The 15,363-nt window shown below is 43.8% G+C and overlaps 1 protein-coding gene across 1 annotated transcript in view; it reads left to right on the top strand.

Moving 5' to 3' along the window:
* The window catches only part of ITGA9 (integrin subunit alpha 9), a 245,911-nt gene that overhangs the window by 54,796 nt on the left and 175,752 nt on the right, over positions 1 to 15,363 (top strand). Inside the window, exons 11-13 of the mRNA XM_083577706.1 lie at positions 419 to 513; positions 5,541 to 5,631; positions 6,456 to 6,501. Coding sequence (XP_083433832.1) covers positions 419 to 513; positions 5,541 to 5,631; positions 6,456 to 6,501 — 232 coding nt within the window. The remainder of the gene's footprint in view (positions 1 to 418; positions 514 to 5,540; positions 5,632 to 6,455; positions 6,502 to 15,363) is intronic.

The raw sequence follows: 15,363 nt of genomic DNA, 5'->3' as shown, positions 1-15,363 counted from the left end.
CAAGGCTTTAGAAAGCTGGCATTATGAGTGGATTTTTCAATGGATCTGCCATGGCTTCATGGTGGGTGGCTTGTGTTCTGTGTGCCAATGGTGGCTTCATGTACAATGCCAGATCTCTCCCTTGAGATACATAAAGCATGTAAAGGCTTGCTGTGATTCCCCTTGCGCATGGCTGGTATTATTTGTGGAACCCAAACAGATGTTTCTTATTAGAAGCAATGTAAATATGCATTTTGAGGGTTTTATTTTAAAATCAGCTCATTAAATGGGGCAACTTTTTTCTTATAAGCCAGGCAGCTGCTGATTGAGTGGCTTTCATCTTTATGATGAAGATGGTTTGTTGTGGCAAGAGTCTTAAAAAAATAAAAATTGAAAGGGGCTCTTTCCCATTTCCGCTGTCTCACATTGTCTTGCCTAGATGTTGCCATTGGTGCTCCTAAAGAAGATGACTACGTTGGATCAGTCTATATCTACCATGGATCCATGGGGGGCATCATACCTCAATATTCTATGGTAAGCGTTGGGGAAGTGACACTATAGGTTATATAGAAACGTGGCAGGATATATAAGGGGAGTTGGGGCAGATATAAATGCCACTGGATGTTGTTGTTGTTGTTTAGTCGTTCAGTCGTGTCCACCTCTTCGGGACCCCATGGACCAGAGCACGCCAGGCACTCCTGTTTTCCACTGCCTCCCGCAGTTTGGTCAGACTCATGTTGGTAGTTTCAAGAACACTGTCTAACCATCTTGTCCTCCATCGTCCCCTTCTCCTTGTGCCCTCCATCTTTCCCAACATCAGGGTCTTTTCCAGGGAGTCTTCTCTTCTCATGAGGTGGCCAAAGTATTGGAGCCTCAGCTTCAGGATCTGTCCTTCCAGTGAGCACTCAGGGCTGATTTCCTTAAGAATGGATCGGTTTGATCTTCTTGCAGTCCATGGGACTCTCAAGAGTCTCCTCCAGCACCATAATTCAAAAGCATCAATTCTTTGGCAATCAGCCACTGGATAGACAACAACTATATAATGTGGGGCTGAGTTCTTGCATGGTTAATGTGACGAAAAGGCCTTAAGTGATATCATTTGTTGGTCCTCACAGCACAGGTCTGTGCCCAAGGTACTTTTGCTTAGGTAGGCTGCCGCCATTAGCATTGTCACAACAGGGTACATCATCACAGGGACCGTGCTCTGCAATGACTTATCATGTTGTAATTTTAGCTAGCAGCTTGAAGTCTAGCTCCATAAGTGCAGTGTGTGTGAGAGTCAGAGAGTGAGAGAGGATGCTTGAGAAATAGAAGCTGTCCTGTGGGGTTCATCACATTTCCTCCCACCTATCTCTCCCCTCAGAAGATTGACATCCTAAAGATGGCCATGTGATTATCTTATCCAGATGATTCTACCCCTCCTCCCCACACTGTTGTTTTTGAGGAACAAGTGAATGCACAAATGTGGTCCTTACATGCTTGGCCATGTGTGTGGTGGTGCTCTCATGCCATACTTCACTTCGGTGTCTGTTGGGGCAGAGTGGAATGTGTCCATTCCATCACCATGGGAAGAAATTGGATGGCTAGTTATTTTTTATTAATATTTTTATTTTTAAAATATTTCTTATTAATGTGAGGCAGGAGGCAGAAGATGTCATTTCCATGCCACCAATGTCTGTCAAGTGTCGGGGGGTGGGCACACATTGTGGGTGAAAAACAAGAGGCAGGGATAGTGAAATACCCGAAAATAACGTAAAGAGAGGTGTGCTTCTGTGCATGTGTGTGGCGCAATTGAGCGCTTCTGTGCATGCGCAAGGTGCACAGAGTGCTTCTGCGCATGCGCGCGTGGCAAAACCCGGAAGTATACACTTCCGGGTTTGCCGTGGCCGTAACTTGAAGATTCTATATCCAGAGGGATACGTAAGTAGACGTATGACTGTAATACATTGCGGGGAATGAGTCTGTGTCAAACGTTCAGGTTCAGGGAATGTATCCAGCACAAATTTCAGTTGAAACTAGTTAATGTAATGGGTCCCTCCCGCAATGCTCCTTGGTAGTGGTTTTTTTTGGTGATAATGATGCTTTGTTAGAGCTCTCTGGACCCTTTGAACTATATTTCCCTCTCCCTTGGTTGTTAGCCAGGGCAATTGTGCAGATTTTTAATTCATTAAGGTTACAGTTGTAGACATGCTCTTAGAAAAGCTTTCTCAGGGATCAGGAGGACAGCTTTGGGTTTTGCTACCTAAACAGCAGAACAAAATTAGGAAGGATGTTTCCCCTTAGAGTGTTTGTGGGACTGCATTCCAATAAGAAAAATATAAATGCTTCTTCAAATGCACCTAATCTGCAAGCTGCTTAACATCAGGCTTTTTCTAATATTCTTAAGAAAATTGTTTTTTGGTTTTTTTAAAAATAAAAACAAACAAGCACCAGGCACCTTCTATTGACTTCAGTGAAGTCAATCAGTGGAGAATTTGTTAGGTGGCCAACTCCCAAGAGACCGCGATCTACTTACAGAGTTAAAAACTTGGAGTGATCTATCCACTTTTGGGGGGTTCAGGTCAAAGTTGTTGAGCTTTCTTGGGGAGGAGGAAGGCCTATTTTTTAGGCATTCAGATCAAAGTTGTTGTTAAGCTTTTTTTAAGGAGAAAGAAAGCCCCATTTTTGGGGGGTGCAGGGCAAAAATATTGAGCTTTTTTTTTAGGAGAGCCAAAGTTGTTGAGCTTCTTTGGGGGGAGCCAGTGATCTACCACAGACGTCCATCTACCTGTTGGACATGCCTGGTGTACAGTATTTCAAAGATTTTGTCAGTCCTACCTCCTGCAATGATTTAGTGCACTTTAGTACAAATACATCAGTAGTTCGCAGGCTGAGCTTTTTGTTCTAGTCTGGATAGTGGCAAGTTTTTGCTTTTTCAGAGACAAAAAGAAATCAGGCTTGTTTTTCAACTTTCAGCTGTTTTAAAGTTCTGGTCTAAATATTTTGTTTTGTTGCTGGGCGGGAGCTCGTACAGGATGCTAAGTCAGAGTTTCAGTGGTTGCATTTGAGATGCTTAGAGCCGGCTGTGAGTGATTAGTTCTGCTGTTTGCTGACTTTTTTAAAAGTACGCATTAACTTTTTAATAAAGAAAATGCAAACGAAATCCTTTTTATGATAATTTTTATAGGTGATAATTTGTGGCATGTGAATGACTCTTCTCTGCACACTGAAAAGATGGGAGATTACTGAACAGACTGAAATGCAAAATGGCATTTTGGTTGAGGATGTCCAGATTTGGACGGATAGATGTTATTTCTTAATTTTTACATATTTGAGGTAATATAGGCATTTCAGAAGGAGACAGCTTAATCATAGAAAACAGTGCAGTTGACTGCTGTCTCTGACCAGATTAGTCTCCAGCTTTTGTGATCTTCTTCAGGGTGTGCTCTTGCCAGCTAGTTTCCATTACTTTTCCTTGTGTTCAGCCTCTCTCTCTCTCTCTGTGCCATGTTTTAGTGCTATGCCTTGTCCGCAAGGAAGAGGGCTGAAGGTCATTTGGCTACAAATCCATCAAGCTGTTTCATATGTTTAATTTGTAGTGTCTGTCTACCTGGCCTCTATTTGAACCAGTAACCTTGGGGTGAAAGGCTTTGTGTCCCATTACTGGAACTCTGAACCATCCAGATGCTGTGTATTAAAAAACACACACACACGTATACAATCTATGTTAGAAGAAAGGATCATTTGTTTACAGTGAGATACTCCTACCCCTCCCATTTCATTTTGAATGCCTGATTTTTACCTCTGCTGCAGCGAGATTTGGATACAGATGAAGCACTTTTAATTGGCTTGCAGATAAATGTGTATGCTAGATAAATATTATCAGGCTAGGATTCAGGGCCTTTGGTTCTGTCTGCAGCTCTCAAAGCTGTGTAGCATTAGACTGCAATCTTTATACCCTAATAGCCTGCAGATGTCTGTGGGATATGCGTAGCCCTGGTTTGCCACCCTAACAGGGACCCCCCGCAAAAACCTAGCCACATTCTCTTGTGTAAATGTAATTTGAGGAGTTCAGCTGCTTTCAGTTGCTTTAGTGTTATCAAGTCCAAGAGTGGGAAAGTTTTCTTCATTGCTTTTTTAAGAGAAGAAGTTTTAGAGTGCTTTCCTTTCCTTTAAGCTTGAGATATTCGTTGTTTTCTATTAATTTCCCAGCTGACAGTTGGTCAGTATTACCACCCTTTATATTTCTTTTTCTATTTTTTTTTTATAATATATTTATTAAAAGTTTCGGGATTTATATAAAACAGAATAAACAAAACAATAAAACAAAAACAATAACAATACATACCATCCAAAAAAGAAAAAACATACATACAAAACAGGTATAATTTCCTTCCCTTATATTCATAAAACTTACTTTCCCGACCTCCTCATACCTCCCCTTTCTGTATTCTATTCTCTAGTTAAGTCAATTCAGCAAATCCTTTCCCTAATTTCTATGTACTTTTTTACCTTTCTTTTCTTAATCACATAATCATTACAGCTTTTAACTCCTTAGTTTCTGAATCAACATCGTTCTAGCCTTCAATAATTTTACAATGTTTCTTAAGATAGTCCCTAAATTTCTTCCAATCTTCTTCCGCTGTCTCTTTTCCCTGGTCTCGGATTCTGCCAGTCATTTCTGCCAGTCCCATATAGTCTATCACTTTCATCTGCCATTCTTCCAAGGTGGATAGATCTTGTGTCTTCCAATACTTTGCGACGAGTATTCTTGCTGCTGTTGTTGCATACTATATTTCTTTTTCTAATCCATGTCCACCTGGGGAGCTTTGCATCCAGCCAGATTGATGCTTTAGCACTAAACTGAGAGTGCAGGACAATAATTGCACCCCCTTCTCCAAAACTGAGGTGTCGTGTTCAGTGCGGTATTTTACAATGTTTTTCTGCATGGTCTGTGCTAAGGGCTCTATGAACCCATCCATCTGTTAAATGGGCTAGCAGAGGGTCAGTTGACAACTGCCTTATGGGTCTTGGACCAGTAGTGCTGTTAGGGATTAGAGACCTTGCTCTGAGTTGAAATCTTATTAAGAGATCTCACAAATCACACACTCAAAGCAGAAATCAATATTACTCTGTTGAAACTGACTGAGGGAGTCGCTAGTAGAATTGCGCATTATACTTTTGGGGGGCAGATAGTGGTGAATTCTCACACAGGTGGTTCAGAAGAATGAACAATGTGCTAAGGAGCCTGTGGATAGAGCGTCTTTTTCTTGCAAATAACCCAGTGTCATTGCTTACATGTTGCCTCAAACAGAATAGCCTTGAACAGAGGAGGTGTAATGTTAGTGATTTAGATCCAGTGTGTGAGAATTCGAAAGAGCTGGAAAAACTTGCATGTCCCTTTTTATTTTATTTCCCTTGCTTAACAGTGAGACCTGAATGGACATGTGGTTCCCAGCTCATGCATTCCAATTCCATTAAAATTATTGAGATTTTGCCATTGAATCCAATGGATTGTAAGCAACTTCGGTGCTATATTTTTCTTGGTTCCACTGATTCCAGTTCTGTGTTGTCTATTGCAGAGAATACCTGGGAGGAGAGTAAGCCCAATGTTACAGATGTTTGGCCAGTCCATTTCTGGAGGAGTTGACATGGATGGAAATGGCTATCCAGGTAGGTTTGTAATACTGGTAAAGAAGAAGAATACAAACAAACAGATGAAATGGAATGGAAGAATGGATAATACGAATGAAAAGATCATAGAAATAGAAGAAAATGAAGGGGAGAATGTACATATCACTAACTAAGCTTAACTTACCTCACAGGATTGTTGTGATATAATATTGGGGGGCGGGGACGACAATGTATACCATCTTGAGTAGCTTGGAGGAAAGTTGGGAAATAAAATTAAAAAGGAAGAAAGGACCAATTTTGTATATACACCCAATTCCCTTTAGTTTCCTTCTTTTTTAAAAAATGTCCACATGTTTCAGGGTATTTATTTATTTATTTGTAGTTGGACTAACTTATTTCCTTCGGAACAGATCTGAGCAGCAATAAATAATCCTTTTCCCCTGATCATGCAACCTTTTAGGAAGAGGATGATAAATCTCAGCTAATGTGAAGTTAAAAAGACCAACGACTATGGTACCTTCACAAACCATGAAATTGGTCTCAGATTAGCCAAAGGGCAACTGCCAATGACCAGTTTTTTTGGGAAAAGCAGTAGATAACTGCAAGCTGATAATTGGATGGTGGTCAGGCAACTCTGCTTGTTGTGGTGAACCTGGGTACCTTGATTATGTCTGTTTCTTTTGGACGTGTGGACCAAGCTGAGATGCATGTTATGGTATGCAAGATATTAGTGGTAGAATATATTAACTGGGAATATTACATTGCAAGAAGGGAGAGATTTGTTTTTAACAACTTTAGTATGTTTTGGATGTGGATGTTGCGCACCTGTGCAAATTTCTCTAAATGTTTTCTCTTATTTTCAGATGTGACGATAGGAGCCTTTATGTCAAACAATGTGATTCTTCTAAGGTAAGCTCAATTTACCGCCTTCCCTTTAATAAGGTTGATCTCTGTGCATCTTGCAGTTTCTTGCTGTTCCTCTTACAAGTTATCTTGGGAAGAAATTGCCACTGAGTCTTGCATGTGCAACCATTTTTTACTTTCTGGACATTGGCTGTAAAGAGTGTTTATACCTGTTAACAATACAGCCAAGCACTAATAGCAGCAACTGCAGGTTAATATTTCTACAGTATGCTCAAGTGGTTGTACACAAACAACACTGTATGCACAGCAGCTACAAATGGTGTTAAACTGTTCTTTTCATGATCACTCCAGTTGAAGCAGCGCTGTACTGTTGAGCATTGGATCATATATGCTACATTCCTACATTTCACACACGGTCATAACTCCCCTTGTTTACACCTCTGGCCGACAGAGAAACAGTGCTGTTAATTCTCTTTCATTGATTTGTTTAAGCTCTCGGAACACCATAGTATTGATTTATTTGAGCTCCTAAAGAGCATCGTAGAATTGAATGAATGATACTCAGTTTTGTAGGTGTTGTTCACTTAGATGCAGCAAAGTCATCAGTTGTCAATAAATAGTGGCAAAGTGTTGAAGGAGCATAGCAGGTTCTTCTTTGGCGATGACTCGCAGCCGAGTAAGATTGTCTTCCATAAACACGGTTTTAACAATGAGTCCGTAAGTGACTGTGGAGGCCAGTTCTGGATCCACACATCCTTCCACAGTGGGGACATTGGTTTCGGGAGGGAGTTGATGGCGGTGTGGATTTGCCAAGTGTGCCTTCCTCTTAGCATGTTTCTCTCTTGGGTCCTGAGTTCGAGTGTCTTCAAAGCCCGTGACACCTTTGGTAAAGGCTGTTCTCCAACTGGAGCACTCGCAGGCCAGTGTTTTCCAATTGTTGGTGTTTATACTACATTTTTTAAGATTTGCCTTGAGACAGAGCAACCTGTACACTCAGTACTTCCTCTCTTTATACTGCTACAGGAGATGCATGTGCAACTGTTTGGGAAATCGTGTGATACTGTTCAGTTAAATTGCCAGTTTGTGACTGCAAAATTAGGGAAGATAGCAATGGTGTTTTGTTTTGTGACTGTGATCTGCCGAAAAGGCTTGAGAGAGAGAGGTGGTGTGTAGATGATCTGATTAGAGGAAACAGCTGGAGTAACATGCCCATGAAATGAACAAAGAAGTCTGATAATAAATGGTGGAAAAATGAGAAGCTCTGGGTTTTTCTTTTGCTGTTTTATAGGGCCGCTCATTAGTGTATCAGCACCAATCAGAACGCAACTTAGAAGAAACACAATTATGGGCATCCTTCGTTCAATTAGGCACCCCTTTGTACTTGTTTTACGGTTTCCCATTTTTTGGATACCTTTCTATTGCAAACAGATGTCATTTTCTGGAGGCACGTAGAAATGGTTTGTGCTATATAGCTGCGCCATGAACCATATTTCAAGGCAGTTCCCCATTTCCTCTCCTTGCCCAGCCACAATAGCTAAAATGGAACCTACATATTCAGAGGCAGTATCTCTGTTTCAGCAGATGCTGGAGAAAAGAAACAAGGAGTGGCTGCCACTACCATGCTCTTCTTGTGTGCTTCCCACGAGAAGCATCACTGGCTAACAACTGTATTCTCCAAAGTGTTGGAAATGGGCCTTTTACACCTGAATTGTTGCTCTGTCCCACCATATTCCTCCTCCAACTAATACCATTCACAGCCATGGAGGCAGCTAAGAGTTCTTTCTCTCCCTCTCCTCCTTCTCCCTCTCCCTCTCCCTCTCCCTCTCTCTCTCTCTCTCTCTCTCTCTCTCTCTCTCTTTGGTATTATAGGGCATGTGCCAGAATATTTTTCCAGTTGTGTGTTTCATTGTGTTGTGAGACAGCCCTGTATTTCTCTCTCCATTCCTTCTTGAGCAGAACCTATGAAGCTGCCTTGTACATGCAATTGGACCTTCGGTCTGTCTATCCCAAGCACTGGCAGCTCTCCAGTGGCAGTGGCTCTCCAGTCGGGTCTCCAGCATCACCTGCTACCCGATTCTGCTTCATCACTGCTCCTCTTTACCTGCCAGTGCATGTAGTTAACACAGATGATGAAGATGGTTCCAACAAGGGCAACTAGTCTGCACAATTGGCTTCCCGTGTTGTGCTTGGGAGAGTACATTATGGGAAAGGACACTTGCATTTCCTGGATATTTCCCATATACAGTGGTACCTTGTTTTACGAACTTAATCTATTCCAGAAGTCCATTCTTAAACCAAAGCGTTCTTAAACCAAGGCATGCTTTCCCATAGCAGCAGGGGACTCAATTTACAAATGGAACACACTCAACATGTTCTGCTTACAAGGCAAAGTTCACAAACCAAAACACCTGCTTCTGGGTTTGCAGCGTTCTTAATCCAAATTGTTCATAAGCTAAGCTGTTCTTAAACCAAGGTACCACTGTACCAAGTTTGTGTTGCAACATTCAGGCGGGGGAACATAAGCATTGCCACCTTGATGTGCCATGATAAGTTCATAAAACGCAAGCAGCGTGGATCTCCATGTACTGCTGCTCTAGGAAAATCCAGAAGTAACAAAAACCTTAACGTTATAGGCATCCATGCTGCTGTATCCATTTCTTGGTGTCATACTGCATTTCTATGAAGGGCAGATCCGGTAGGCTTTGCAGGTTCCCGCATCAACCAGAATCCACCCACCACAACAGCCTCTGTTTATTTCTTTAGAGATCTGTGCATTACAAGCGACACATGTGGTGTGGCTGATGAGTTGCAGCTACCGGCTGTCAGGGAGTGTGCTGCATTCGCTGTTTGGATTAAGATTAGGGTAAAGTCGCAAGGCGGCCTCTGCCTCCTCCCCAGCCCACACTCCCCCCAAAAAAGTTCTGCAAAGTTTCTTTGCCAAAAGCAGCACACATTCTGCCAAGTGATATTAAAAGCTTTTGGTGAAGCTGCTTTGATTTGGGGGGATTGATGGCGACTCTCAAAGGGTGCACATATTCATTTATATCCAGCCAGCAGATGGATGGTGCAAACATCATCATCATCATCATCATTATTATTATTATTATTATTATTATTATTCCAGATTGATGTGAGCAACTATCACCCTGGTAAACCATGGGCAGTTTATTGCGCTTAGTATATGGGTCAATAGGGACGTGGGTGGCGCTGTGGGTTAAACCACAGAGCCTAGGATTTGCCGATCAGAAGGTTGGTGGTTCAAATCCCCACGACGGGGTGAGCTTCCATTGCTCGGTCCCTGCTCCTGCCAACCTAGCAGTTTGAAAGCATGTCAAAGTGAAAGTAGATAAATAGGTACCGCTCCGGCGGGAAGGTAAACGGCGTTTCTGTGTGCTGCTCTGGTTCACCACATGACCTGGAAGCTGTACTCCAGCTCCCTCGGCCAGTAAAGCGAGATGAGCGGAGCGCTGCAACCCCAGAGTTGTCTGCGACTGGGCCTAATGGTCAGGGATCTCTTTACCTTTACCTTTATATGGGTCAATAAGCAGCCTAAGAAAAATAATTGTTCCATTCCCTGTCTGCAGACAAAAGGGCACATCACAGAACCATACTGCATATGGTTTGGGGAGGGTTTTAGAGAATTCAATAAGTTGCCCTAAATTGTGCACTTTATCATAATTGCACAGCAATAAGTTATTGATGCATGCCTTCTGAGGTTCTGGTGTTGTGGTTACACTGGCTAGATGAAACGAACACTGGCTTGAGAGAACTACCCCTTCTCATAATGTTGTAGCAGGTGACAAGCTGCTGTCAGTTACAATAATGGTTAGCATGCGTCCAGCCAGGCAATAGAAAGCTACAAGTGGAATCTGCAACAAAATGCTGCAGTGTATCCTTCCTCCTAAAAGGCGACTGGTAGGGCAGGAGACCCAACAGTTGGTGGAGCCAGAGCCAATGATAGGCAGAGCCACCTCTGACTTATTTTAAGTAAGATGGCAGGCAGTCATGATCTGACTGAAGGCTGACAGGTTGGCCTTAATGCATGGGTCCGCAAACTAAGGCCCGCGGGCCGGATCAGGCCCAATCGCCTTCTGGATCTGGCCCGCGGATGGTCCGGAAACCACTGTGTGGATTGCCAGCGTGTGCATTCTTTCCCTCTCCCTCCCTCTCTCTCTCACGGCGCCGCCGCCTCCTCCCTCCCTCCTTCTGGCTTCTCCCCGCCCTGCCTAAAGGAGGAAGGGGGCTGGGCTTTGTTGGTGCCAGCAGCAGCAGCGCTCGAGTGGCCACCATTTAAAGCAGCCCCTCTCTAGAGCCCTTTAGTGCACTGCTCATCGTCCCTCCGCCGCTGCCAGCCCCTGCAGCTTGCAAGACGCAGGTAAGAAGCCAATGGGGCTCGTGGTGCTCTTGCATCATTTCCCCCCCAAATATAGTCTGGTCCCCTACAAGGTTTGAGGGACAGTGGACTGGTCCCCTGCTGAAAAAGTTTGCTGACCCCTGCCTCAATGGATCTGCCTCCCCTGTTCAGGGTCCTGTCCGCCATTTCCAAGGAGGAGAGGTAACTGGCCTTCTTTTCCAGCTGGCACTCAGCATTCCATAGTGACTGAGGATGCAACGGACAGTTTTTCACCCTCTTAGGCATTTTTTAAAATACCAAACTGCCCTTTTGGAGACCTCAAGTTTCCCACAAATATGCTAATCCCTTCCCCTTGCTTCATCGTAGCCACATTTTGGTTTTGATTCTGTGTTCACTATCGGAGGAACCAGTATTATGGCTCTTGATTAAGAATAAGATTCTTCTGCAGGAACTTCAGACTTGGAACAAGCACCTTGTGAAAACAGATAATTTTCTTTTCTAGAAATCTTTAAAGGCAAGGAAGGTATCTGAAGGCAACCCTGTTTAGGGAAGTTTTTCATGTTTGATGTTTAATCGTGTTTTTAATATTCTGTTGGAAGCCACCCAGAGTGGCTGGGGAAACTCAGCCAGATGGGTGGGGCATGAATGAATGAATAAATGAATAAATAAATAAATAATAAAAAAATATTAAAGTATGGGGCAACTGCTGCAGGAACTAATATCATGCAGGCCACTTCTGCACTTGGGTGCAATAGGCAATAGTCCACTGTATTTCCCAGAAATGAGTCTAGAGCAAATATAGGGAACTTTTGACCCTTCAGATGGTACTGGACTACAAGTCCCATCAGCCGCAGCAAGCATGGCCAATGGCTAGGGATGATGGCAGTTCCAGTCCAGCAGTTTCTGGAAGGTCGGATGTTTCCCATACTTGGCTGCAACCTTCTGATTTCACAGATGGCTTTATCGGCATGCAGCAGATATGCTTGGATGGTATTTGTTTATTTATAAATTTTACACCCTGCCCTTCATTGTAGGGTGTTGTCACAGTCTAATAAAGCAGTTCAAATACATTGTATGTAAAATCAATCAGCAAAACGTTAGAACAATTTAGTGTGATAGCATAAAAAACAAAACAAAACAATTTCTGCCATTTTTTATCCCTGGTCACTGGACTGAGGATGTTTCAGGGAAACGTGAAGCTGTCGCTCAGACTCTGAATTTGGGCAGTTCTTAATGCATGAATGGGCTCTTTGATCCCGTAACCAATCCCCAGCGTCATGTGGCACAGAAAACCAGTGCAAGGCCATAAAAGCCATATGATTGAACTCCTTTTCAACTTGAAACAGCCCTAGCAACAAGTCAGGCCTGTGTTACAGAAATGCAAAGCTCTTGGTCATAATTTGCAAGAGGGTAGCCAGGAGACAATCATACTTTGGTTCTCAAAGGAAGCCTGTTAAGTCTAAGTTCATGATGCTAGGAATTAGCCACGCATGTCTCTGTTGACAACCATGGGTGCATAATATGCTTGTGGCATCTTACAACTCAGTGGGAGATCAGCTAGGTTGATTTCCCCCCCTCTTTGCAGGTTCTTTGCCCCTTTCAGGAGGAAGGGGGATTCTTCTGGGGGCAGGACCCTGCCTCTGGGATCACAAAGGCAGAGCTACAGCCATTTCCTGAAGTGGCAGAACCTCTCCCCAAATCCCAAGTCAACTGCTTGGCCTCCAACAAGAAAGCAAGGCCACCTTGGTGCTCTGTGAAAGAGCTTGGGGGATGGAATGAGGAGCTGGAGAGGAAAGGAAGGAACCAAAAGGGCTTTAAGCCCCATCAGGAAAAGCAGCTGCCTGGTCTTCCCTCCTTTCCTTGCTGAGGCACTGTGTCATCTTGGGCTATTCTTTTAATGGCTCTCTCAGATGTTAAAGACATCTCCTGGGAGGAGACCAGCAGTGAGCCTCACTGAAGCCATTCCTTTTCACCACACCGTAGAAGAACCTGTTATGTACTGAGTTGAATAGGATCCATAAGGCAGCAGTCTGATTGGTCCTAGAACAATAGGATTCAGAATGCAGCAGTCTGATTGGTCCTAGAACAATAGGGTCCAGAATGCAGCAGTGTGATTGGTCCACAGAAGCCACTCAGTCCAGCTCCAGGTGGAAGTGAATCCTCAACCTGATTGGCCTACAGGTGAATCCCGGAATTAGCCAATCACGTGGGGCCCACTGTGTAAATAATGTATATAAAGCAGACATTCTGGGGGAATTTCAGTTCCTCCTCACTACTATGAGCTGAATAAAGAGCATGAAATCCACACTCGACTCTGAGTATATTTCAAACCTCTCCCTTCAGTTTACACAACTTGGGCAAAGGGTTCTCTGAACAGGGATGGGAAACCATTATAAGCCCACGGGATGCATTTCTGTTCTGAGGGCCACAGGCCAGTGCTAGGCAAAGGCCAGAGGAAAAGTGAGCAGGAAAATGGTAGGCTAGTTTCTACACACTCTCTTACTCCCCTCTCTGTCCATCTAGGCAAGTAAGAGCCATTACCAGAGTTCCACAGAAGCCCATTCTAGGAGTGTGGGAAGCAAGGCTACTGAAAGGTGTGGCCTGGGGAAAAGAGGTGTCACTGTGACCTGAGCAGGGTCCCAGGAGCCAGACAGAGAGTCCTGCCTGCCCCCCCACATTTGGGCTCTACGTCTGACGCTCCTCACCCCTGCTATAGAATATACTACTTTCTGAATGAGCCATTACAGTGGTACCTTGGGTTAAGAACTTAATTCGTTCTGGAGGTCCGTTCTTAACCTCAAACTGTTCTTAACCTGAGGTACCACTTTAGGTAATGGGGCCTCCCACTGCCGCTGGTCCACCGCCGTGCGATTTCTGTTCTCATCCTGAGGTAAAGTTGTTAACCCGAGCTACTATTTCTGGGTTAATGGAGTCTGTAACCTGACGCGTCTGTAACCCGAGGTACCACTGTACAGATTAACCAGTATAGTGGTACCTTGGGTTACATATGCTTCAGGTTACATACGCTTCAGGTTACAGACTCCGCTAACCCAGAAATATTACCTCGGGTTAAGAACTTTGCTTCAGGATGAGAACAGAAATCGCACAGCGGCGGTGCGGTAGCAGCGGGAGGCCCCATTAGCTAAAGTGGTGCTTCAGGCTAAGAACAGTTTCAGGTTAAGAACAGACCTCTGGAACGAATTAAGTACTTAACCCGAGGTACCACTGTACTTTATTGTCACTTGTACAACTTGTATACAGTGAGATTACACGACCACCCCCCACTCAGCTCTCTTAGTCTTAATTCCCCTCGTTTACGGACACACACACACACACCAAACCTGAAAGTCAGTTGCCCTGTTGTTATCTTTTCATTCAGCAGCCTAACAGCCCACGGATAGAAGCTATTCTTTACCCTGTTGGCGCGACTAATCATGCTTCTATATCTTCTGCCTGAGGGCAGGAGATCAAGAAAGTGCCGGCCAGGGTGTGAATCATCCCTGAGAATTTTCCTCACTCTCCTGAGGCAACGTTCTTCCGCTATTCATCCAGCGGATTCACAGGACAGCCCATAATATCTTGTGCTGTATTCACCACCCTCTGTAGGCACTTCCTATCAGATGATGTCAAACCAGCGTACCACACTGTGATGCAGTATGAAAGGACACTTTCTATTGTTGACCGGTAAAAGGAGATAATCAAAAGCTGATTGACATCGTTCTTCTGCAATTCTCTGAGGAGATGGAGTCTCTGAATACTACTACTTTCTGAACGAGCCATTATAAATTAACCAATGCTTTCATGTCAACTCGCTTTGTGTCAAGCTTTGAAATTTTCAAGGGAGCAAGTTCACACATTCACTTACAAGTTGTCAAGCGATGGGAGAAATTGACATACATGCATTGCGTCTACAAGTATTTTGAGGGGCTTTGAAAAAATAAGCATAAGAACATAAATAGAAGCCTGCTGGAACAGACCCGAAACCCATCTAGTCTGGTATCCTGTTCTCTTCCTGCCCAACCACATGTCCATGCCTGCAAGCAGGGCCTAAGTGCAGCAGTGCTCTCCCTGCTTGTGTGTCCCAGTCACTGGTATTCAGATGAATACAGAATTGCTTTTTTTTTTTTTGCAATTCTGTCCTAACCTGGAATTGGGGGGGATTACTGGACGTGTGTTCTTCAGGAAATGACTGTGTCCTGTTGTGGTTGGCTAGGCCTCATGGGTGTTGAGTGAAGTTATCAGCAGATTGGCTGGAACCATGAGGAAGGAAAGGTGGTGGCAGCAGGTGGTGGCAGTCAGTCACAGAGACTCAGGAGCAGGTGCTGGTTTTATTGGCAGCAGGGATCAGGCAGAGTCTGGGTCAAAGTTAGGTTAGGCAGATATTCTCCATTCCATTTGGTAAACCTTACACAGATCTTACAACACATACATATTACGTGTGTGTATGTGTGTGTACACATGTATGTGTGTGTTTACAAACACACACACACACACACATATGTTTCTATTCATTCCATTTATTTCCTCCCCTTTTTTCTGGCAATATACATATT

Source organism: Podarcis filfolensis, assembly GCF_964270895.1.
Source record: "Podarcis filfolensis genome assembly, chromosome: 12".
In the NCBI taxonomy this organism is placed as follows: Eukaryota; Metazoa; Chordata; class Lepidosauria; order Squamata; family Lacertidae; genus Podarcis; species Podarcis filfolensis.
Note: the sequence above shows the minus strand (reverse complement) of the source record. Positions and strands in the feature narration are given on the sequence as shown.